The 26,603-nt window shown below is 40.0% G+C and overlaps 1 protein-coding gene across 1 annotated transcript; it reads right to left on the bottom strand.

Annotated features, from left to right (window-relative positions):
* Positions 1-4: 4 nt before the first annotated feature.
* LOC124267582 lies at positions 5-19,331 on the bottom strand. The gene is made up of 7 exons (XM_046702537.1): positions 19,249-19,331; positions 16,442-16,509; positions 12,024-12,174; positions 11,062-11,288; positions 1,974-2,219; positions 134-475; positions 5-36 (listed from the first exon to the last, which is right to left on the bottom strand). Exons 2-7 carry the CDS (start codon positions 16,494-16,496, stop codon positions 5-7), a joined length of 1,053 nt encoding a protein of 350 aa, XP_046558493.1. The 5' UTR covers positions 16,497-16,509; positions 19,249-19,331.
* Positions 19,332-26,603: the final 7,272 nt, after the last annotated feature.

Below are 26,603 nucleotides of genomic sequence, written 5' to 3'. Positions count from 1 at the left end.
CCGGTCAAGATAGTTGGAGACATAAGCAGTGCATCACTTGAATACGATTCTTTTGATAGTGAACCTCCCGTCGGTCTAGTCGGAACGGTCGATGTTTGCATGTGACCGGAAAGAGGAAAAATGGCTTTAATACTGCTGGTGGAAGCCACAGCCCTGGAAAGTTCATTGGTCACTTCTTGGATAGTTGGGGAAGGCAACGCTGCCGTATGGGTCACTGTACTGTCAAGACCCGTGTCCAACATATTTGAGGATTGTAGATGATAGGAAGTAGGAGGAATTGCAGTGGTGGTTACCATGGTAACAGATGAGGAGGAAAGGGAGGAGGAGGTGAGTCCATCCGTAATTGCAGAGTAAGTTGCTTCCGTGATGCCATCAGCGAATTCATTAGACATTGATTCTTCAGGTAGGCCTTCGTCACATGAGAGGAGGAAAGGTTCGTCCCACAAGTCCATATTATTGTCGTCAATAGTTTGGTCTGGCAAACACAAAAAACACGGACTGTGAACAATTGACATGCCTATTTTTCGGATGCCATTTTGCGAACACATGGTAATTATTACATCTGATAGTGGATTCTTAAACACATGCTTATCACAATTACTTTAGGCGGAATTGCGCAATGGAATGGGTTTTGTCGACTGACCTGTAAGTGAATGTGTCTGACTTTTACGCCGCTTTTAGCAATATTCAGGCTATATGACGGCGGGAACACCAGAAATTGGCTTTCCACATTGTACCAACGTGGAGAATGGAACCCGGGTTTTCCGTGACGAGCGAGCACTTTAACAACAAGGCTACCTAGCCGCCTCGCCACTGACCTGTAGTTATGTAGGATTATGTTCACCATCTTATACTTGTTGTTCATAATATAGTTACACCAAATTGAGTGAGTGAGTGGTGTTAACGACGCTTTGAACAGTATTCCAGTTGTAGAGGCTGTGTCAGTACCATGTGGGAAGATAACCTCAAGTGATGCCGATCTCAGGTGTTTATCACTTACCCGGATCTTATCGTCATCGGGGAGGTGGTGTAACCTAGAGGTTAAAGCGTTCGCTTGTCACGCCGAAGACCCGGGTTCGATTCCCCACATGGGTACAGTGTATGGGGCCCATTTCTGATGTCCCCCGCCGTGCTATTGCTGGAATATTGCTAAAAGCGGCGTAAAACCATACTCACTCACTCTCTTACCATCATTTGGAAGCAGGACATGGTTATCTTAATATAGTCAGATTTACCACTGGGGCACGATTGAGATGAAACATACGACTGATCAGGTCCTGTTTGAGGACTAATAGTCATATTAATAGAAAGTTTCATCAATAAAATCTGCGTGGTAGTTGGTATCTGCGCTCTTAGGGCCCCAACGAAAAGATTCGAAGGAATATGGGATTTGTCATGTGCAAAGCCAATTCTGGCTACTATGTAAAGGCGCCATGTTTTACACAGTGTTGTTGCACCCGTGAAGATCCGGGCTAGAATTGGTTTTCAGCAACCCATGCTTGTCGTAAGAGGCGACTAACGGGATCGGGTGGTCAGGCTCGCTGACTTGATTGACACATGTCATCGTATCCCAATTGCGTAGATTAATACCGATGATGTTGATCACTGGATTGTCCGGTCCAGGCTCGATTATTTACAGACCACCTCCATATAGCTGGAGTATTGTTGAGTGCGGCTTTAAACAACAATGAATGAATCAATCAATACAGTGTCTTTGCGTGAATCGTGATCCGCTGCTTAGGAGAATATTTCAGTATGTAAGCTACAATTGAGTGAGTGAATTTAGTTTTGCGCCGGTTTTAGCAATATGCCGGCAATATCACGACGGGGGACACCAGAAATGGTCTTCACACATTGTACCCATATGGGAAATTGAACCCGGGTCTTCGGCGTTACGAGCGAACGCTGTAACCACTGGGCTACTCAAATGAACCGGTTAAAAGTGAGAGAAAAGTTAAAAGGGAAATACTTACAAGAATGGCACACCTTTACGCTGACATGTGGCTTGGCACCAGATGTTGAATTTGGAAATATGAGGAATTGTCCAAGATACAGCTCGCACATTTTGTCATAATAGGAATAGCCAACACATTGTTTTACTTCCTGATATTCAAGGCATGCTTGTTGACAGTTGATCTCAGCAGACATCACGGCACCGTCCGTCCGTTCCGTTCCGGACTCAAAGAACGCAGGGTTTGTGAACATACACGTCCCTGCCTCTGACAGTTTAAAGCAAAACATTCTAGGGTGAAAAAAGGTTTAAAGTTAATGAAATTCTAAGAACTGTTACGTGAGCGGTAGCCTCTGCTCATAGTTTTTCGATAAAATATCAAATCAAATCGTAAAGAAGATATGACGATGATTTATGGATCCATTTTGAAGGAATATGTTTACTTTTTGTGTCCATATTTATAAACGACATTAAGGAAGGAAGAAGTTGATCATGAGTACAATGCGCTTGGTGGCTCATTCGGGCCATCGCTTTATCGCCCTGAAGAAATCTAGCGATAGTACGACAAAGCGATATAGCGATAGTGCACGACACGATATAGCGATATTGCGATACAGACAAAAACGAAATAGCGATATCACGACACGACATGACGATAACAAGACACGATATAGCGATAACGCAACACGAAATGGCAACAACTCGACACGACATTGCGATAACACGACACGAAATGGCGATAATACGACACGAAATGGCGATAACACGACACGAAATGGCGATAAAAAGACGCGAAATTGCGATGTGGCGATAACGCGAAAAGGCGATATTGCGATATTGCGATACAGCGACATTGCGATATGGCGATACAGCGACATTGCGATATGGCGATATGTAGAAAAACGGGTAAGTTGATTCATTCTTAGTATTCGATAATATATGGGATAAAGCGATGGCCCGAATGGTGGCTCATTCGGGCCATCGCTTTATCGCCCTGAAAAATCTAGGCGATATTGCGACAAAGCGATAGCACGACACGATATTGCGATATGGCGACACGATATAGCGATATTGCGATACAGCCCAAAAACGAAATAGCGATAACACGACGATATGGCGATAGCAAGACACGATATGGCGATAGCAAGACACGACATGGCGATAACAAGACACGACATTGCGATAACACGACACGAAATGGCGATAACACGACACGAAATGGCGATAACAGACGAAATATTGCGATATACGATATAGCGATACGGCGATAATGCGATATAAACAGGCGACACGGCGATAGTGCGACATAACGATATGACGATATAGCGATACTGCGATAAAGCGAAATTGCGATAATGCGAAATGGTTAAGCGACATGGCGAAACAGCGATATGGCGATAAAGCGATATATTCATCTTTATATGAGTTTGTGTGTATGTGGTATGTACTTATGTGTATCTGTGTGATGCGTCCATGTTGTATTTGAATTAGTCTCGTATTAGTTTAAGTGAGAAAGCAAAAACTTTCTAGGGGATTTCACGTAATGATAATATTCGGTGTATGCAAATGGATTTTATGCAATAGTAATCTTCTATGCATGCCCATCATAAATATGGTGCTATTGTGTAACTCATCGTCTGAATCATCAAAATGCAGCAACAACCGAATAATACAAACAGAAAGAAACAAACATGATCGTCGAAGCACTAAAAGGTGGAGTGGTTATTATTATTTAAGACTAGATCTCTTATAGCAACTTCGGCGTCATATCACCACTAAATAAAGCACAATGGAACAACGTCGGCGAATGGAATCACTGTTCCATCCAAAAGTGTTGAAAATTACACTAAATGTAAAAATGTTTGACTTATTTACCGGTTTTCTTTAAATTGTCATTACTAGCATATCATTTGGCTGATTATATTCAATCTTAATACATACAACACGAAGTAAAAGTTCGTTATTGTACAAATTTATCATTGTCTTATCTTTAAAACCATCGTATGAGCTACAACCAAATCGAGAAAGTGTTACTCTTACTTTGTAAAAGATAAGGTTCTACTTTTTTAAAATAAAGTGTACTATTCAGCTTTTTCTAGAATTGGGTAAACTGCCATGCCGTTTTGAGATGTACATGTCTTTTAAGGCCCATGTTAAACGCCTTATCAACATCTGTAGCGAGTATACGTGTTGTAACTAAATATACACATGAGCGTTAATTAAGCACAACCTGAAACTAAGGGCAATTTTAAAACTTTTAGCTCAAACAGGCGATCATACTAGAATGCACATGTAAAGCACGTGCTTCACCCAATCTATAAAATGCAGTGGGTCGCAGGTTCATGTGCTGCGAACGCGCCTAATACATTGGGGTATATATTTCAAAATTGCAGTATGTGCAGTCTGAACTGATATAAAAGATGACAGTACATGTATCTTTCCAGTAAAATCCTAATGCTCTTGCCTCCACAAATCTGATAAAAATAAATGAATTGGACCTACTTTTGAAATCAAATACTTTAATCCAATCATGTGTAACATTGTATCCCGGGCTGTTTAGTTGGGCTATCTGTCTCCTTAAACACAGAAGTTCCTCAGCGGGTCCACAACACTTTATTCGGCGTCAAATATACAATTACATGATAGTACAGCAACGCACAGATAGCATCTCAGAGGGGATCATCAGTCCACCTGCCTTGCCGTTTTATGAGGGTCCAGTCCCGTTGAAAACCAGAATTCTACATATATTCTCACTTTCAGGCATCTTTGTATCGTATGTACAGTACATGTATGGTCAGTCTGCAGTACCCAGTACCTCATCCACAATATTAAGCTTCCGTGGCCAACCGGCCATTTGCTGCTGGCCTACACATGGCTTTGCTTTTAACTGCACTGTAAAGATTTAGATATACTACTTTTACTTAACTTAGTGAGTGAGTTTTGTTTTACGCCGCACTCAGCACTATTCCAGCTATATGGTGGCGGTCTGTAAATAATCGAGTCTGGACCAGACAATCCAGTGATCAACAGCATGAGCATCGATCTGCGCAATTGGGAACCGATGACATGTGTCACCCAAGCCAGCGAGCCTGACCACCCGATCCCGTTAGTCGCCTCTTAAGACAAGATTGGGTTACTGAAGATCAATTCTATCCCGGACCTTCACGGGTGACTTAACTCAGGAATACACGAACATATCTATACTCCCCTTTAAAACCTACATCCCGCCAAATTGCCAACAATAATAGTCAAAAACTCTGAGATTGATTTACTATACAGTGGACTCTGAATTATCCGACAATCTGTGTATTCCGACATATATTTTGGGCCCCGGCAGCGTTCTTCTATATTATCATCATATTAATATTGAATTATCTGACTTCTGTACATTCAGAATTCCGACACCATTTTCTGGTAACAATGACACTATCACGCTGTACAATCCGACATCCTCTCCCCATATTAGACTAAAATAGCCAATCAACCTGTCAATGGCTACAATGGAGGATTTTTTCATGAAAGTGTGAATATGATTGTGATTGGGTAGTCCGCATGGTATGTACATTGTACTGAAGAGAATAAATACCAATGATACATGTGTATGTAAATACTGATTTTGTTTTTTCCCCTTTATTCACCGAGTAAATAGCTATCAAACATTAATTTCATGAAGCCAGTTACAATGTATGGTACTGTTTGAAAAGTATTCAAGCAACGAGACAGTGAATTATCCGATACGCTGTATAATCCGACATTTTCCCCCGGTCCCAGTGAGTGTCGGATTATACAGCTTCCACTGTACCTACTGAAATTATTTTGGTGTGCAATGTATTGTTTACTTATTTATAGATAGAAGAAGAAAAGTATTCTAGAACTTTTCGTTTATAATGATATTTTCCTTTCTTGATAAGCAACCATCATTCTTAAAAGTAGACACTTCAGAGATCGATTTCCCATAAGATTAGGCAGATCGATCAGGCACCGTAAGAGCCCAAATCTATTCTGATGAACTCTTATAGCCTACAGAATTCTCAGGATCTTGACATGGACAAGTATCACAGTTTGGAATATGTCATCTCTCATTGTGCTTTTGGATGAGCTATTTCAGTAGAATGGACGGTTTTACGAATGCGTTTATCTCACATACTATTTTTTCACATTTTTTATTCACTTCACTTGGATACACTTTGTATGAAACAATCCGTGGACATAGTTTTGTAATGATATATTATGAGAAATGGCATGTCACTTTGTTTCAATTTCACTGGGAAATAAATATGTAAAACTGGAACAAACGCAGATACACTTGAGTAGAACTATTTCATTGTCATAATCACAGAACATTTTGGAGCCTAATCCATTTTCTCTCAAATAAATTCATATTGAAATTGTTTCTGGCAATATATTTCTCAATGTCATACACATCTTTTAATAACCCTTTATATGTGGTGAAACTTGGTTTCACACCCTTGATATTCCTGACAAAAAATGTGGCGCTTGGCTAGTATGATCATATGGTTGAGCAAGGGGTCGCTATTCGCACAAAATAGTATATCTTGAGCTGAGAGTACGAATGTTCTGTGCAAGACACAATTAACAAAACCGGTGAATTCTTTCCAGAATAATCTAATGATGGGACTTTCAATATATACATGATAAATATTCTCACTTACGTCACACGATATACATATGTCATTATCAACTAGTTTCATTTTAATGTATAAATAACTCTATTAATAAATTTGTATTGAAAATCCAAAAAGCTTTGGGTCTTTAATGGTTAGTCTATATTGCACAAATATGGTCTTCCAATCGATATGATCGTTTACTTCACTTTCCCATTTATCGCATACGTTTGGAAAATTGGATTTCGATATGAGACTCGTAAACTAATCTATATCCTTTAGTCGGTATAATAAGATCATTCCATGGGGAACTTATCGATACCTTTGTTATGTTTGGGTGTCCAGCAGTTTGAATGACTTCTTTCCATTTTGGGGGAATACTGACGATGACACGATTTATGTCAAGTACTGTGCCCTTAATATCAAATTTTGTTTTAAGTTCTGCAAATGAGAGTACCTCTTGGTCATTGAAAATGTCTTTAATATTAACAATTCCTTGTTTGAACCAGTTATTGATTATCAAATATGTGTTGCGAAACTGGTGATTTAACCAGAGAGGTTGCATAACAATGTCGTTTATGTTGATATGATTCACTACATATCCCTTTATATATCTATGCCAGGCATCAAGTGCATCTTTATCTCACATACTTCCCGCTATCTTATTATTGAATCCTGAGAATGAATCAACTTACCCGCTTTTCTACATATCGCCATATCGCTGTATCGCCATATCGCCATATCGCAATGTCGCTGTATCGCCATATCGCCATATCGCGTCGCCATATCGCAATATCGCCTTTTCGCGTTATCGCTATATCGCAATGTCGCCTCTTTTTATCGCCATTTCGTGTCGTGTTATCGCCATTTCGTGTCGTGTTATCGCCATTTCGTGTCGTGTTATCGCAATGTCGTGTCGAGTTGTTGCCATTTCGTGTCTTGTTATCGCTATATCGTGTCTTGTTATCGTCATGTCGTGTCGTGTTATCGCTATTTCGTCTTTGGCTATATCGCAATATCGCTATATCGTGTCGCCATATCGCAATATCGTGTCGTACTATCGCTTTGTCGCGATATCGCCTAGATTTCTTCAGGGCGATAAAGCGATGGCCCGAATGAGCCACCATACGTGTCGCCTGTTTATATCGCTGATCGCCGTATCGCTATATCGCAATATCGCTGTTTCGCCATTTCGTGTCGTGTTATCGCCATTTCGTGTCGTGTTATCGCCATTTCGTGTCGTGTTATCGCAATGTCGTGTCGAGTTATCGCCATGTCGTGTCTTGCTATCGCTATATCGTGTCTTGCTATCGCCATATCGTGTCGTGTTATCGCTATTTCGTTTTTGGGCTGTATCGCAATATCGCTATATCGTGTCGCCATATCGCAATATCGTGTCGTGCTATCGCTTTGTCGCAATATCGCCTAGATTTTTTCAGGGCGATAAAGCGATACAACAGTGATTTAACGACATGTTTAATTAGCGACGGCCTTGAAACAGCAACACTTTCCGGTGTCATAGCGACCTTTTTCGCCTTCTCTGAGAAGAGCACTTACAAAGGACGTAATCCGAAACCCGTTTTGTCAACTTTCCTTTTCTCTGCCGCTCTGCACGACAATACGGTTTGTAAGGATTGAAGTTCTCTGAACGTTTCACGAACAGTCATTTCTCGAAATACTCCCAGGCCAAATGTTGAGACAGCAGTAAAATCAGGTAATATGATACCCCCAGCCTTAACACCCCTACTGCATACCTTGACCATGTTGAACACCAGTGCTTGTCACCGTCCATGATGTGGTTTATACTTATATAGTTGGCCTATGAACATGTGGACACTGTTTCAACAGAATGTAAACCTGTGGCTTGTTCCATACCAACACGAATTTCTGGAGATGTGTCATACTAATTACTGGAAAACACTTTACTGCTGCGAGATCCTAAAAGTTGGGGACTTTTCTAGCATTTCGCCTTGGACTAGAAAGGTAAGTATTCCTGACCTATTAGCTCCTGCCTATCGAGCTCTACCCCAAACAACTGGAACCTATTGCGATTATTTTATTTTTCGAAATCGGCAAAGAATTCTTTCAACTATTCATGACATATAATATACATTGCTGGTTATGAAAAAACATATAAACAAAATTATAAGCGTACAATCGCAAATCAAAAGTGCAATATTGTGTACTTGGGTTTACTTCCCTCGAAACGAAGCAGCCGGGATACCGAACCCAGTCAGAGCGGGTGGGTGTGCACTCAAGTGTAACGGCTGGTTCATTTGCAGATGCCCTCACGGCTCATTGTGTGTGTATATATAGAGATGTTGGGTTTTGTAAATACATGCTCATTTTTTGTGTATAACATTTTGCAATCAACAGACATCATAACATGTCATGTGTTCAAGTATCACACCTGCCTGTCTGTGTAATTACATAATGTGACAGAGACCGAACTCGGGCCATAAATCAATGCATTTTGTTTATGGTGTATAGCCTGATTGGTGTTAAGTTCAAATTGCATGTGGTCAGTGATCGCAGTTGTGTATTGAATATTGTCATTAGCAGACAGGCAGGCAGACACACAGGTGTCAATAAAACAAGACATTGAGTTTTGTCTGTGACAACGACATATCTATATCACAGTTAGAAATTCTGTCAACGCTAAATAATGACATTGCTTTTAAGCATCGAACTGAGAAAGTGACTCGGTAAGAAGAACGTGTGGTGAAATAGACAAATGAAATTATATAAACAGTTAATTTTACTGTCATAACATATAAAAAAGCTCGCGCCTGTGAGATATCAACAAACATTAGAAAAATAGCTCACACCAAAGCCTTCACCGAGTATTCACCGGACAACCCGCTTCCAAGTTGCGCGAACCTATTTCACTGCGCACGTGCTATGAGCGCAGCCCAGCTGTTGAAACCACTTGAATTCCCCCAAACGCTGGGGGAAAATTAGTGAATCGTTTGAACTACGATTTCGCGCGGTTTTTTCATCGCGTTATTTTTCAACTTTATAAGTTGAATTTGCATTTTTGATGATTTGTTTCGGTAAGTCCATACCGAAAGGTATCAGAATCTGCAAAGTTGTGTTTTACGTTGCATGTGACCTTACAGCATGCGTAATACCATAAACCAGACATCCATGCTAATCTATAAATATCTATATATGGACAGATTGAAACCCCTTGCACATTAATCATATACATTTATTATGTATCTGAATTTATATTTTATTAACTAGTTTTTCACCCCCAAAGTGTTTACATTCCTATACATGTACCTTCCCAGTAAAATCCTAATGCTCTAGCCTCGACAAATTTGATAAAAATAAATGAATTGGACCTACTTTTGTATCAAATACTTTAATCCAATCATGTGTAATATTAAATCCCGGGCTGTTTAGTTGGGCTATCTGTCTCAACACAGAAGTTCCTCAGCAGGTCCACAACTCTTTATTCGGCGTCAAATATACAATTACGTGATAGTGCAGCAACGGAGAGATAGCATCTCAGCCGTTGTATGAGGGTCCAGTCCCGTTGAAAACCAGATTCTACATATATTCTCACTTTCAGGCATCCTTGTATCGTATGTACAGTGCATGTATGGTCAGTCCGCAGTATCCAGCACCTCTTCCACAATATTATTCCATGGCCAAAATGCCATATACCGCTGACCTATACATGGCTTTGCTGATGGCCAAACTGCACTGTAACTTTTAGATGTACTACTTTTACTTAACTCAGTGAGTGAGTTTAGTTTTACGCCAACCCAGCACTATTCCAGGTATAGCGATGGCGGTCTGTAATGGTCGCGTCTGACCAGACAATCCAGTGGTCAATTAGTAGTGAGCAAGATCGATCTGCGCAATTAGGAACCGATGACATGTGTCAACCAAGCCAGCGAGTCTGACCACCCGATCAAGTTAGTCGCCTCTTACGACAAGATTGGGATACTGAAGATCAATTCTAACCCGGACCTTCACGGGTGATTTAACTCACCTGACAGGAATATACGAACGTATTTCCATACTTCCCCTTTAAAAGCTATATCCCGCCAAATTGCCAACGATAATTGTCAAAAGCCTGTACTGCTGCGAGATCCTAAAAGTTGGGGACTTTTCTAGCATTTCGCCTTGGACTAGAAAGGTAAGTATTCCTGACCTATTAGCTCCTGCCTATCGAGCTCTACCCCAAACAACTGGAACCTATTGCGATTATTTTATTTTTCGAAATCGGCAAAGAATTCTTTCAACGGCAGTTCAATCTGTCTACAGTAGATTCTACTGCAAAACTATGAAACAGTGGATTGATTTGAAATTTTGAAGCTAACCCCGGCCCTCCGAAAAGCGTAGCTACCTTTTCTTTTGGGAGATCTCTCATGTTTTGATATTGGTATTTTAAGAAAAATAATCATATGTGACCTGGCTGCCTGTCAGCCTGAATCAATAGGACACCAGAGGAATCTAGATTTGTTCCGTTACCTTGAATTTCTTCACAAAGGAATTTGAAAGGTTTCGAACAATCATTCGTTTTGAATGTGAACGCTTTCATCATTACGCAGAGCTGGCTGTCAAGAGAGTTGGGTTCGTTAACAGCCCAAGGAGCCCTCGTGTGGTCACCATATGGCGTGCAGTCGGTCCAGCGATAGGTCATGCTTCCAGATTCAGTGCTAGCAAGTCCAATCCACACAATTCCAATATTACTGAATCTGAAATGGTACAAATATGAAGTATACTCTCCCAAAAAGAAACGCATATGTGTATGTTCGCTAATTTAATATGCTAACTATAAAGTCAGTTACACATGTAATTCTCGGTCATTTGCAACCAAATGTCACTGTATAAAAAGATCAAACAGTTCAATAAGTAAAGGTGTACGTTCACAGTTGACCGTTGTCTTCAGTATCTGTTGTGGTCACACATAGCCCCTAAAACTGCTCAGCGTCAAAGTGTTTTGTTGTTGCTGCTGTTGCAGTTGTGACTTTATAGTGGGTGTGTCGTTTCTTACCGGTGTTGCGGTGAAGATCCGGGTTACAATTGGTCTTCATTAACCCATGCTTGTCGTAATAGCCGACTAACGGGATCGGGTGGTCAGGCTCACTGGCTTGGTTGAGACATGTCATCGGTTTCATCTGTCTGGCGTTGTGCCGTTAAATTGCCCTGGACATGTACCATTTGTCCTGCTGGTATGAGACCCGTGAAGGTCCGGATTAGAATGAACTTCCAGTAACCCATGCTTGTCGTAAGACGCGACTAACGGGATCGGGTGGTCAGGCTTGCTGACTTGGTTGACACATGTCATCGGTTCCCAGTTGCGCAGATCGATGCTCATGCAGTGATCACTGGTTTGTCTGGTGCAGACTACTCGATCATTTACACACCGCCGCCTTATAGCTGTCATATTGCTGAGTGCGGCGTAAAACTAAACTCACTCACTCACTTACAGGTGTTTCAATGCAGATAGGTCATAGTCACTGTTGAACTGGGCGAGTCTCCAGCCTCTACGGGCGCAGTAGCTTGCCGCATGTTCCCAACTCATAGACGTCGTTCCGTAATGATACACTACAGCTCTTGATGGCCCAACACTTCCACTTGCTGAAACGAATTTAACACTGACGAGTAATGTGCTGTTTGAATAGTATAAGTAATGTTCCATTGTGGAAGTCCGAGTAATTCAGTCAATCGTGAAATACATGGTAACAAGAGGAGGTATGCGTAAACAGTGGAATAAATGTCGGTATGACGTGATACTGGCACTATGACTGGTCTGATGTACGTATGTCTAGTGGTCATAGTCAAACAAATGTATTAAGGTCGCACTGGCGTAAAAATGACCTAATGACTGGTTTGATGTACGCATGTCTAGTGGTCGTAGTTCAACAAATATATTTAGATCGTACTGACGTTATGACTGGTTTGGTGTACGTATGTCTAGTGGACGTAGTCAAACAACTGTAACCACATCGTACTGACGTAAAAATGACGTTATGACTGGCCTGATGTACGTATGTCAAGTGGTCGTAGTCAAACACATGTATTCAGACGGTAATGACGTAATAATGACGTTATGATTGGTGTGATGTACGTATGTCTAGTGGTCGTAGTCAAATACGTGTATTAAGGTCGTACTGACGCAAAAATGACGTTATGACTGGTTTGATGTACGCATGTCTAGTGGTTGTAGTGACACAAATATGTAGTGATGGTTGAGCACACAAACGTTCTTAACATTGACCAGTGCCTAAACTGAAATTCGCCCCGAATACCTTGAAAATTGCTTTTGTCGCGTAAAGCAATACTTCATTAATTTAATCGAAGCAATAATCGACCTATGACCTCTCCTGAACCCAGCCTTTGTTTTATTATACTGACCAATGCCCTCTCCAAACGCCTTCTGGTGTACTGTAACACTGACCTTTGATCTCCCGTCAACCCTCTTCTATGTGTTTTACTATGGTAAACTCCTGTGTATTGTAATACTGACCTGTGATCTCCCGTCAACCCTCTTCTATGTGTTTTACTAAGGTAAACTCCTGTGTACTGTAACACTGACCTGTGATCCCCCGTCAACCCTCTTCCATGTGTTTTACTAAGGTAAACTCCTTGTGTACTGTAATACTGACCTGTGATCCCCCGTCAACCCTCTTCTATGTGTTTTACTACGGTAAACTCCTAGTGTACTGTAATACATACGCGTTATCCCCTGAACCTCGTCAACCCTCTTCTATGTGTTTTACTACGGTAAACCCTGTGTACTGTAATACTGACCCTCTTTCTATGTGTTTTACTACGGTAAACTCCTGTGTACTGTAATACTGACCTGTGATCTCCCCGTCAACCCTCTTCTATGTGTTTTGTAATACTGACCTGTGATCTGACGCCTGTCAACCCTCTTCTATGTGTTTTACTACGGTAAACTCCTGTGTACTGTAATACTGACCTGTGATCTCCCGTCTTCTATGTGTTTTGTCCTGTCACCCTCTTCTATGTGTGTTTTACTATGGTAAACTCCTGTGTATTGTAATACTGACGTGTCCCCGTCAACCCTCTTCCATGTGTGTTTTACTACGTCAACCCTCTTCCATGTGTTTTACTACGGTAAACTCCTGTGTACTGTAATACTGACCTGTGATCTCCCGTCAACCCTCTTCTATGTGTTTTACTAAGGTAAATACTCCTGTGTACTGTAATACTGACCTGTGATCTCCCGTCAACCCTCTTCTATGTGTTTTACTAAGGTAAACTCCCGTGTACTGTAATACTGACCTGTGATCTCCCGTCAACCCTCTTCTATGTGTTTTACTACGGTAAACTCCCGTGTACTGTAATACTGACCTGTGATGTCCCGGTCAACCCTCTTCTATGTGTTTTACTATGGTAAACTCCTGTTTTACTATGTGTTTAAACTCCGTGTACTGTAATACTGACCTCCCCGTCAACCCTCTTCTATGTGTTTTACTATGGTAAACTCCTGTGTACTGTAATACTGACCTGTGATCTCCCGTCAACCCTCTTCTATGTGTTTTACTATGGTAAACTCCTGTGTATTGTAATACTGACGTGTCATCCCCCGTCAACCCTCTTCCATGTGTTTTACTACGGTAAACTCCCGTGTACTGTAATACTGACCTGTGATCTCCCGTCAACCCTCTTCTATGTGTTTTACTAAGGTAAACTCCTGTGTACTGTAATACTGACCTTCCATGTGTGTTTTATACACTGTAATACTGACCTGTGATCCCCGTCAACCCTCTTCTATGTGTTTTACTAAGGTAAACTCCTGTGTACTGTAATACTGACCTGTGATCTCCCGTCAACCCTCTTCTATGTGTTTTACTAAGGTAAACTCCCGTGTACTGTAATACTGACCTGTGATCTCCCGTCAACCCTCTTCTATGTGTTTTACTACGGTAAACTCCCGTGTACTGTAATACTGACCTGTGATGTCCGGTCAACCCTCTTCTATGTGTTTTGTCCCGTCAACCCTCTTCTATGTGTTTTGCAATGGTAAACTCCTGTGTATTGTAATACTGACGTGTCATCCCCCGTCAACCCTCTTCCATGTGTTTTACTACGGTAAACTCCCGTGTACTGTAATACTGACCTGAGATGTCCCGTCAACCCTCTTCTATGTGTTTTGTCCCGTCAACCCTCTTCTATGTGTTTTACTATGGTAAACTCCTGTGTATTGTAATACTGACGTGTCATCCCCCGTCAACCCTCTTCCATGTGTTTTACTACGGTAAACTCCCGTGTACTGTAATACTGACCTGTGATGTCCCGTCAACCCTCTTCTATGTGTTTTGTCCCGTCAACCCTCTTCTATGTGTTTTACTAAGGTAAACACCTGTGTACTGTAATACTGACCTGTGATGTCCCGTGAACCCTCTTCTAAGTGTTTTACTACGGTAAACTCCTGTGTATTGTAATACTGACCTGTGATCTCCCGTCAACCCTCTTCTGTGTGTTTTACTATGGCAAACTCCCGTGTACTGTAATACTGACCTGTGATCTCCCGTCAACCCTCTTCTATGTGTTTTACTACGGTAAACTCCTGTGTATTGTAATACTGACCTGTGATCTCCCGTCAACCCTCTTCTATGTGTTTTACTAAGGTAAACTGCTGTGTACTGTAGTAATGACCCGTGATCTCCCGTCAACCCTCTTCTATGTGTTTTACTAAGGTAAATTACTATTATACCGAACACAAAGTGAGCACTATTTTAATTCATTAAAACCGTATTTCGTGATACCCATTCGTGATCGACGCTCGTTATGTTCGTCAGTTCGTTACAATCGTGTTCGTTATAAACACAGTTTATTGTATTGTTGATGTATAAATTACTGTATTGACTTGTGACCCTTAACTAACTCATGATCCATTTAGCAATGAGTGGGTGAGTTTGGTTGTACGCCGCTTTTTGCAACATCCAGCAATGTCACGGCGGGACACCACAAATGGGCTGTACACATTGTGCTCATGTGGGGAATAGAACCCGGGTCTTCGGTGTGACGAGCGATGGCATTAACCACTAGGCTACCCCACCAACCCTGATCCATTTAGTAACTGTACCTAACCATAGGCCCAAATGTATTTATTTAAAGGCTTACATCACACCACACTTGAATAATGCATTTCTCTCAATGGTACTAAAAAACAATCCTCAGGGAAGCTACCATATAATTTATTCCACAATAAAATTACGTATTTAGATTACAATATTAATTTAAAAGTTCGGATGAATTAATGCAACGTTAAATCGACTCTCGCGCCCTCTACCGGTCGAAAATTATTTTCAAGCGAACCCTATACAGTTGTGTCCCTTGGAGCGCTCTTCGCGAATATCCTTCGCACAACTTGTGATTGAAACTAGTTCGGCAAACACCGACAACACCGCGTACGACAGTTTTTGATATTCGGAGCAATTGTTTACATTCCATATATGGCATGTGTTCTCTGTTTGGAAGCAGTTCGCCTCGATGTTTAAATTATCGATTTCAGGCAAGTCGTAAGGGATAATAAGTCAATAGGAAGCTAAAGTGAGTGTATGTGCGCAAAAGATATAATATAGGCCAAAATATTGTTGAATATGTGTGACATTGTGCCTTTTAGTATTTACTGTAAGCCACAGATGACACCTTGTACGAGTATACATATTCAACGACTGACCCGTGTGCACCGATAGGTATATATTTCACATTTAACATTCTAGTCTAACTTAGCGCTAATTATCTCTCAACAGTTCCGACTATAATGTCTGTATGATTGATTTTTACATTCAGCAGATGTATATTGATCAGGATATCTGTTTAACGTAATTACCTTGCACCGAATATATAAATAACTAATAGTGAAACGTACCAGTGGATAGCCTCAGGCCAATCATTAGAGTGATAGCTAAATTAGCTGTTAGCATGGTCGACTTTGTCCTGGAAAGAAAAACAGATGTGACTCATTGATGATATTGATATTGATAATATATACTAGTGCTCAAAAGAAAGTATTCCAGTAGCGTACCTGCAATTAGGCACTTTAGGCACGTGCCTACACTTAAATTCACAGAAGACTCCTGCGTCCAGTTGTGCCTACATCTTATTTCTTTCCTGGGTACGCCCCTGTATACAGTGTGTTTGACCAAACTTGAAAAGAAAAGAAAAGCATATATGAATGAACATCTGTTTAATTTCAATTCTACAGCAAATGTACATACATGTATTTTCTTTTCATACAAAGTCGAAGTACGTTTGACTGAAGCTGAAAGACACGTGGTATCATTGTGTAACATCAACTAGGCGGGTTTTTTCAGCAAAATGTCGTCAAATGTTGAATCAGTAGAGAGTGTGACCACCGTTGGCTTCAATACACGCCAAAACACGTCGACGCATTGATGACGTAACACGACGAATGACGTTAGGCGTGATCCGTTGCCATTCCAGTAGGAGATTGTTCCAGTTGTTAAGCGGTGACAGGTGGCGCTTTTATTCTTCTGATTTGTCGATCCAGGTAGTCCCATAAGTGTTATATCGGATTCATGTTGGGAAAACATGCTGGCCACGGCAAAACAAAGACGTTAGTGTTACGCAGAAAGCCGTTTGTCAGTCTTGCTGACCCAGCGACCCAGGCTAGTGATCCGGCGAGCTTGAGGTGCCGGGATCGATTCCACATGTGATCGAGTGTCTAAACCTTGGAGTCAACTTTGTGTGCAGACTCTTTCAGTGTTGCCACAACCCCTAGTGTACAGTACACAACCCTTAAAAGAACCCACGAATCCGTTGGTAAATGACCAGATGGTGGCCACATGAATACGTGCAAACACCTAGCTGCGGGTACAGCAACGTGCAGTAAACTTGGACAAAGTACTGTGACTGTGTGTCCCAGTCCATCCAGCTGTGAATGGGTACCTCGTAAGCATGAGGAAGCCACATTAACTCGGTGTGCCTAGTGGCTGCATGAGTTGTATGATCCCAAGGGAGTTGAGATTGAAAATACGATGTGCCGTTGAGATCAGTATCCAATGATCGGGGGAAAACAAAACAGTTTTTAGCATGCATGTAGATGGGATGGACTATAGCGCTATATAAATACCCATATAATAATAATCTGGCTGATGACAGTTGCTCTGGCGCACCCTGCACCCCACCCCCACCCCAAACCCCTCTCTGTGTTCTATTTACTACTGTCCGCCTATGGTATGCACGTGCATTCCGTGTTACATCAGAGATTATTTTGCGACGCTTAGGCGATTCGTTAACTTGTTTCGCCTTTTGTTCCCCGAAATGAAGGGCCTTACGTGTGTGACATAGCTCAGTATGATTTTATCACTTCATTTCTATTTTTGTGAATTTTTATGCAATATTTGGCGGTGTATAGTCTCTTTTGAGCACTAGTATATGTATTAGGGAACCAAGGAGAAGTATTTCCTACACGAACGAGAACTATGGGGATATAACTGCCAAACGTGTCATAAAGCATGGATTATTTATGGATAACAACTTCTTGTTTAGTGCAAAGAAAAAGAAATTGTTATCCATTATGCTGTATGCTTTATTACAGATCTTCCTGTGTGACCGAAAACTAAACGAATAAAGAAAGAATTCGAAATGACCAAGTCTTTACATCGACACAACCGTACGTTCGACACATTGGTGTTTGACTGCATTTTTAAACATTTTACTCTCTTCTAAAAAGCAGAATTTCAGCAATTCACTTAAAAATTATAACTACAAATGAATCATCAAACACGGGTTAATACCAATATGTATGTCTGCCAGAGAAACCTATTTCTTCTCTTATATTTTCAACGGACTTATTAGAGCCCCGGCGCTTATTGCGCTTACTGGGTGTAATTAATTGTTAGTGAAGTTATGACTAAACGGACCATTCCTTAATAAATCTATTTTTGATCAATGGAGAATACATTTATGCAAAAAGCGTACCCGGCGCTTATTAGAGACCCGGTGCTTATTAGAGGCTCGGCGCTTATTCTTATTTAGAGAACCCTTATTAGAGGAAATACGGCATATATACAGGGCAAAATAGGGGTGAAAATGGGAGGAACACTATCGCACAAAAACATAGCAAATTAGGTATGCCAGGATCAACGATATCTCCCGTATTTAGGAGGAATCATGTCTTGGACAAGAAAAATATTTTTGTGTACATTCATTGGTGTGTGAGTGAGTAAGTAGGGTTTTACGCCGTTTTAGTAATATGCCAACATTTTTCACGGCCAGGGACACAAGAAAGGGGTTTCAGATATTGTGCACAATCGAAACTTCGGCGTGAAGAGTACATTTTAAGAATGGGAATGCTATTATATTTTTAATACGCATTTATGACACTATAAAATGGAATGTGCGGCTTAGAATGATACATATATTACAAAACTATTTTAAAACCACTTTTTGAGGGACATTAAGTAATTAGTGAGTGAGTATGGTGTACCCAGCTTTTAGCAACATTCCAGCAATATCACGGCGGGGGACACCAGAAATGGGCTTCATACTTTATACCCATGTACACCGTGACGAGCGAACGCTTAACCACTAGGCTACCAGAAGGTGAATGGGGTCTGGCAACAGGGCAGTCAACAGAGAGATAATAAAAACACTAGTGATTGGTATGATAATCTCGAACAATACAAGTTGTCACTATGTTCAATCACCTACCTTTACTGCCAGCACCTTCCAGAACAGTCCTCCCTCCTACTGAAGACGTGCCGGTAAACAAGGAAGCGGTGCGCGCCCCACCCCTCTATCCTCATCACAGGATGTATTGATTAAGAACTTCATAATCTATACACAACGTATCTATGACAACCATTCTTATTACTTCAGTTGTTACACTTCGGTGTTTTCGCTCCCTTAATTGGATCCTCAACGTATTTAAATTGAATCTGATGAGCAGTGTTCCAGAACGTTGGTAAATGTGGGCCAGTGTTCTGTGTGTCAGAAGTTTTTACACATGAAACTTTCCCTTAACTTCCCTTCCGGTACATTCATTAAACGTGTGTTGACTCGCTTTTACGTGTGTTTGTGACCGTGGTGTATCACTATTGAATAGTGATTCAGGAACACCTGCTATCATCACTATTGAATAGGTAACCTTGTGGTTAAAGTGTTCGCTCGTCACGCCGAAGACAAGGGTTCGATTCGCCACATGGGTACAATGTGTGAAGCCTATTTCTGGTGTCCCCCGCCGCGATATTGCTGGAATAGTGCTAAAAGCGGCGTAAACCCATACTCACTCACTCTGTAAAGACTTTCCTTGTAATTATACTCTGTAGTTGCCATGGTATTATATATTCATAGTCAGGTACAAAAGAAAATAACTATGAGATTATAAACGAAAAATAGCTGTGAGAAAGTGCACTGCATACGGAGGTCATTTTCTTTGTTCCCGCTTGCGATACACCGTTAATTAGTCAGTCATCCGTGAAAGACAATCGAAGTTTTTTATTTCACTTTTCAACCAGCCTAGCATGGCTGATTCCAATGAGACAAGCTTGATTTAGTGCATTATGTGGCAAACCCCATGAATTGGTAATTTACCGTAGCCACAGGGACCCCGCGAAAGGATCGACCAGACTGATAGAGATGTGGTGAGGTGAAATATAGCGACGTTCACGTGGGAGTTATTGGATGTGCCTGTGTGTCGTGTCCGTGTCTGTATGCGTGTGCGTATGCGTGAAATTGCAATATGTTTTATCCTTACAACAATTTTCCAATTTTAATGCAATTTTAAGTCATTTTAAATATACTTGTGGCTATGTAAAATACTTTACATATAATTCACCATTCAGCTAAATCATAATCCTTATAGAAAATATTTCACCATTTAGTAAAGAGATGAGACTTAAGTTGCATGTTCAAGATGGAAAGCATGAATGATTATTAGGAGATAGACATACTGTGTTTGAAAATCAGAAATTATAACAGCTCTAAATTTGATATAAAACGAAACGCGAAACTGAAGTTGGATGGTCTTACCCTAAATATTGGCATAGTGCACAGTTATTGGTGAGGTGAGGTGAGGTGAAATTGGATTTAACTTCGTGCTTGAGAATATTTTGCTCATATGACGACGTACATGCGTGTGTATGTGTATGTGCGGCTGCTTGCACTAGCCCAGACTTAAGTGGTTTTATAGTGCTAGCCCACTGAGATACCATGCCGCAGTGAAGCATGAATACCCCTCAGACACATTATACTGACTCCGAGCCGACCAGTCCTTGTTGTACCCATTAATGCCGAGCGCCAGGCAGGGACCAACAAGTACCATATTTTAACGTCTTTTGGTATGACGCGGTCGGGGTTGGAAACCACGACCTTCCGCTCTCCGGGCGGACGCTCTAATCACTACACCAGGGAGGCGGTGCTTGTTATTGGTACTTATTTATGATGGTATTGACCCAGAATTTTGAAAATGATTGCGCATGGTAATGTCATAAAACCATAGTTGTCAGCACTACAAAATGAGTTAACTTTTTGCCATATTTGCTTCTCAGAAGAAACTAGTTTTTCTTCTTTTTGCGTTTACATTTACCACTAATTATTCCTTGACGGTCAATGTAAGTTGAGGTTGGGCTTATATGCTCAGATTATACCTTTATATACAAGACCCACTGTATGATATGTTCAGAGCATTCCTTTACATACAAGACCCACGGTCTCATATGCTCAGAGTGAAACTCTAAATACAAGACCCACGGTCTCATATGCTCAGAGTGAAACTTTAAATACAAGACCCACTGTCTCATATGCTCAGAGCGTAACTTTAAATACAAGACCCACTGTCTCATATGCTCAGAGCGTAACTTTACATACAAGATTCACCCAAGCTGCCAGTCAGGTGCCAGAAGGTAATAGTCACATGACTTATCCCACCAGGTACCCATTTTCTCCTGGGTGAATAGAGGCAATTTTGAACAAACTCAACCAGGAAATCAAACTGTCTCTCTTGGTAGACACTCACTAGTTGACCACAAAGGTATGAGCCAATACAGCACTGTTTCAGCGTATTTACAAGCTATTTGGACAAACACATTAATAAAAAATAAGCGAGATTTGGTTAGCCAAATAATCAAGAAATAAATACTTCATATTTTATTGACATAAATACAGAAATCAAAATCAGCACAGTTATTCAAAAAGCAGACAATTTTAGTGCAGGGTGGATTACAAATTGTTAAAGTTAATTGGTTTCTCTATGGAAACAACTTTGTTCCTGAGGCCACATGTATACTACAGGCAGCTTGAACATCTCTTCCAAATCAGTATGCATTAAAATGCAGCATATTAAATGTGGTAACGTCTCAAGAGAAATTTCATAAATTTTATCCAAATGATCAAAAGTTCCTTCCTTGACAGCGACTAATATAGGTTACAGGTAATGGTTCTCTTCCCATTCACCTCATGGAATCAAAGCAGTTTGTTAGTTGGAGTAATCAAGGCTTTGGGGCATTCGAATACTTTGACATGAATGACTGACTGACTGACTGATTTTGGTTTTACGCCGCTTTAAGCAATATTCCAGCAACATCACGGCGGGGGACACCAGAAATGGGCTTCACACATTGTACCCATGTGGGGATTCGAACCCGGGTCTTCGGCGTGACGAGCCAACGCTTTAACCATTAGGCTACCCCACTGCCCCTTGACATGAATGAATGGTGTCAGTGAAGCGATGCAGGTCTCAGACATTTCTGACATTGGTGCTGACAAACCTCGAAGAGATTCGAACCCAGTATCATGTTTCTGGCACACCAAAGGATCCAACTCTGTAAAGCCAATCACTGATGATCCACGAATGCTCCAATATTTGCATTAAAGGTGCAATTGTTGGTATAGCTGACACAGCCTCAACACAGAAATGTCACAATCCAATGCAGATTTTGTTCTTTTAGATTTCAGTGAAGTGACTGTGGCCTTAATTGTACAGAAAATTATCTGCAAAGAAATTGTGGTCCCTTCGTTTTACAACTATAACTCAAAACAAAATCTTAAATAACCCTCTTTCAAGTTACCTGAATATTACCAGTAGAACTATTTAATCAAAAGCTATTATACCTAATTGAAAAACAGATTTGGTATCTAGTTCCACTGACCTTACCTAAATAAAATCACTACCAGTAACTGGACTCAAGAACAGAAACATACACAATAGTGTTAACTGAATTAGTTTTTTAATGTGATATACAATATAAAAGCAAGGACTGGTGATATAGAGATATCATACACAGATAGACAGATCCCCAGAGGCTAAACACAACCCAGGAGAACTATACTACTCACAGTAAATACAGCAATGCTCAACTACAAACACTATATTCTTCATATCATTCACAGCCTTAGAAATTTGATTATCTTAAGACTAGTCCCGAGGACTGTCGATCATTTTTCACTAGTCCGAGTTCACAGCTAAACATAAATGGTTCTATATTTACATTTTCGGTCACTTTTATTCAGATCAAAGAAGAGAGAACTGGTTCTGAATTACAGCCTCAAATGCTACAAGTCAGGGAGTACTACCACCACTGCTTGTACTGAGCACTTGCTGTCTTGGACTAGCAAACTAGCATGAATTCCGAAGGCTGTATTCATCTATATTCTAGACAAGTATGTGTGTGTTACAAAATCTACTCAGCAGGATTTTCATTAGTGGTGGTCCGATTAATTGAAATAATTGAAGATTGGTCGTAGTGACAATGACCAAGCAATCGATCACAATTTCTCATAATCGAACACAAACAATTATTTTTCACATGGTTGGTTTTGTCTGTTACATTTCGTAAGCACTACAAGCTCGTTTCAAGTCACGATTGAATTTATCTTAAAGATTGCAAGAAATTTATGTTCCTACCATACTGGTCATCCTTTAAAGATATGAAATTTTGCCACCAAACCCCCAAAAGTACTACTTGTTTTTTTTCTTATTTTTATGTGCATTAACAAATTTCATAAATGACGCTAACCAATTTTTTTCGATGATTGATCGGTAGTAATGAACCAATCATCAATTATGAGATTTTAACCAATTCCCAACACTAATTTTCATGGTAACAATTTGTCATTGATCTGATGTCCCAAGCTTACTGTAGTTCTATGTTAAGGTAAAGGTTCTGCAACAGCCACACCATGATGGTCCTGTTCATCATGTTTCGGGATAGATGAAGGAAAGGATTACACTAAAATACATTGTTCCATTGCTTCCTTTGAAGTATCATGTACTAGTATACAATTTTTAAACCTTCCTCCTGGATTCAGTTTACACTTCGTAATTGCAAAATCAGTTACCTTTTGATTTCATCAAAATGAAAGTAGCTCTTTTATCACCTGAGAGAATATTTTCCTTTTAAAATTGGTCAGTCAGGACAGCACTGACCATATAACATCGCCATGAGCAACCACTTGGTGATTGGATATAGGGCGCTATATAAATGGACTTATTATTATTATTATTATTATTATTATTATTATAACGTACTGTATTACTTCCTAGCATATCAATTTATGGCACTGATAAAAATAACTTGTCCTTGACCTGCAAACACCTACATCCAGCATTCAGCAAGCATTTGATCAGGTGCCACTTTATGAAAATTGCCAAAATGTGATCTTGAAGAATAACCATGTTGATAAGCAAACATTAAAAAAACATAACACCTAATGGTTATAGGTTTTTTAAAAATAAGACTATATGTGGTTTGAAATAGCACTTATCAAAAGATCATGCCACCATTTTAAGGACTTTCAAATTCATGAAAGATGGAATCAACACTCTTTAACAGTGTTTCAGTAACATCAGAACAAGCCTGACTGGTGGGAAGACATCAAAGAATATATTTCTCAATGATGTAAATGTTGGCAGAATTAGGAAAGAATTGTAGATAAACATACTATATTCAATAAAAAATATGCTAAAATGACCAACATGCATAATCTACACTTGTCAGTCTAAGACTGGTGTTTATATCAAATCATTATCCATCAAGTACTGAGTGAGAAGAGAGGAGATGCTGCCACCTTCAACAGACAACAGTAGTGCAAAAAATATTTACAATGGGACTGTCAAGTTCGTCAAAGCACTTATGATTACAAAGATATATACACAAAATCCATTTCAAAATACTGACAAAATTGATATACAAAATAACAACACTTATATCTACTGGAATGCTAACCTTTGTACATAATCTTGAACTAATTACAGAACATACTTCCAGTTCTCAAATGAAAATAAATATAACATGAAAAACTAAACATTTTGAAAACAGTTTGAAAAGTGTATATGACAGTTTAAGACATCACTAAATTACAAATCATATACACATGAATGTTTCACACTGATGTTACGATTGTTAACATTCTGAACATTGTAAATGAAGGATGTGATATGATAAGTTAATATTCTCATAAAGGCTAATTGAAATCTGTGTCATCTTTGTCAAAATGTACAGGAGAAATATCATTATATTCATCTAAACAGGACCATCAGTTACAACTGTTTATTTTTCATGACAATACAAAATAGCTGGAGTGATATAATTAAAGGTGGTCCTTCACTTCTTTGAGGGGAAAATGATTTCTTGTTGGTGGTTTAAAGCAACAATCAGTGCTATTACAGTCGTATAACTGTGTCCTGTACATTATTTAGCCTCCATCAGACATAACTGACAGGCAAAATGATCCATCAACCAAGGCATCCAGCCTGACAATCATTAAATTACATGTACAAAAGTTGGATTACAGGGTGCTGTTCTGAGGGGTATATTCATGACAAAGAAGTGAGATTAAATTGCTTTACCAATCTACTGATTGAATCCAGTCTACTGATCCAGTCTCTGGATACAGACTCTTACATTGATTTAGAATTCTCAGAAATCCATTCATCTTTCAGTTAAGCAGTATCTGTTGTCATATCTAAGCATCCTCTGATAAGAGATCTTCATATTTGTACCCTGATTGTTAGTGATTATATATGCATAAAGTAAAGCTTCAACATTCACTTTCGATGACAATAGTATCAGACTCAACATCCTTAATTATCAAGCGTATAATATCTACATTCTGACATGTCATATCTTGGGGTGAGTCAATATGGTTTTATGCCGCTTTTAGCAATATTCCAGCAATATTACGGCGGGGGACACCAGAAATGAGCTTCACTGTCATATCTTGGAACCAGTGGCCATTAGGGGCCGTTCATAATTTATGGCTGGGGTGGGGGTAGTTGGGGGGGGTAGTTGGGGGTGGTGGAAAGAAAGGAAATGATTTTCACCCATTTTGTTCTGGGGAGGTCATCAATTCTGTACACATGCACTAAGAGGGGTCAGCAATTTTGTACATAAAAATGTTTAAAAATTATGCTTAAAAATTATGGGAAGGGGAGGGAGGGCCATTGCTTTTGAACATGACATGCAGGGGGGTCACTTACTTTGTCCATAATTTTTTTAATTTTAGGGGGGGGGGGGGACCCAATCACATTGTAGATGCTTCTCATGACAATCATCATCATCATCATCCCACCCCAAACCCTTGACCAGGTATTGGTTCAGGAAGTTACATTATTGCCAGGATGTCTCTACTCATAAGTGCCATTTCAGTGGACAGCTTTCTAAAACAGTGATTACAATTTGACTTAAAAAATATGGTGACAAGGGTATATTTCTTTACAGAATGGAGACATATATAACTGCAAGACAATCAAGGATGGTGTCACAAAGACAAGATCTTGCACCAGATACGACTTTGAATACACTGTTGTCAAACCTTTTCAAATCATGTACCAATAACCACAACATTAAGGGTTAACACTGTATATATATGTATATCATATACAATAAACATTAACATATGGCATAATACATTGTTATGTTATGTATATCATATACAATAAACATTAACATATGGCATAATACATTGGTATGTTACATTCAATATGTAGATATGAATATTGTGATAGGGATGGCGACTTTAACAACACAAGCACTGCAAGACAATAATATAAGCTTGAAATACAGCCA

Source organism: Haliotis rubra, unplaced genomic scaffold, assembly GCF_003918875.1.
Source record: "Haliotis rubra isolate DU_JTF1 unplaced genomic scaffold, ASM391887v1 Scf132, whole genome shotgun sequence".
Lineage (NCBI taxonomy): Eukaryota > Metazoa > Mollusca > Gastropoda > Lepetellida > Haliotidae > Haliotis > Haliotis rubra.
The sequence above is the reverse complement of the archived record's forward strand: the minus strand, read 5'-3'. Positions and strand labels throughout refer to the sequence as shown.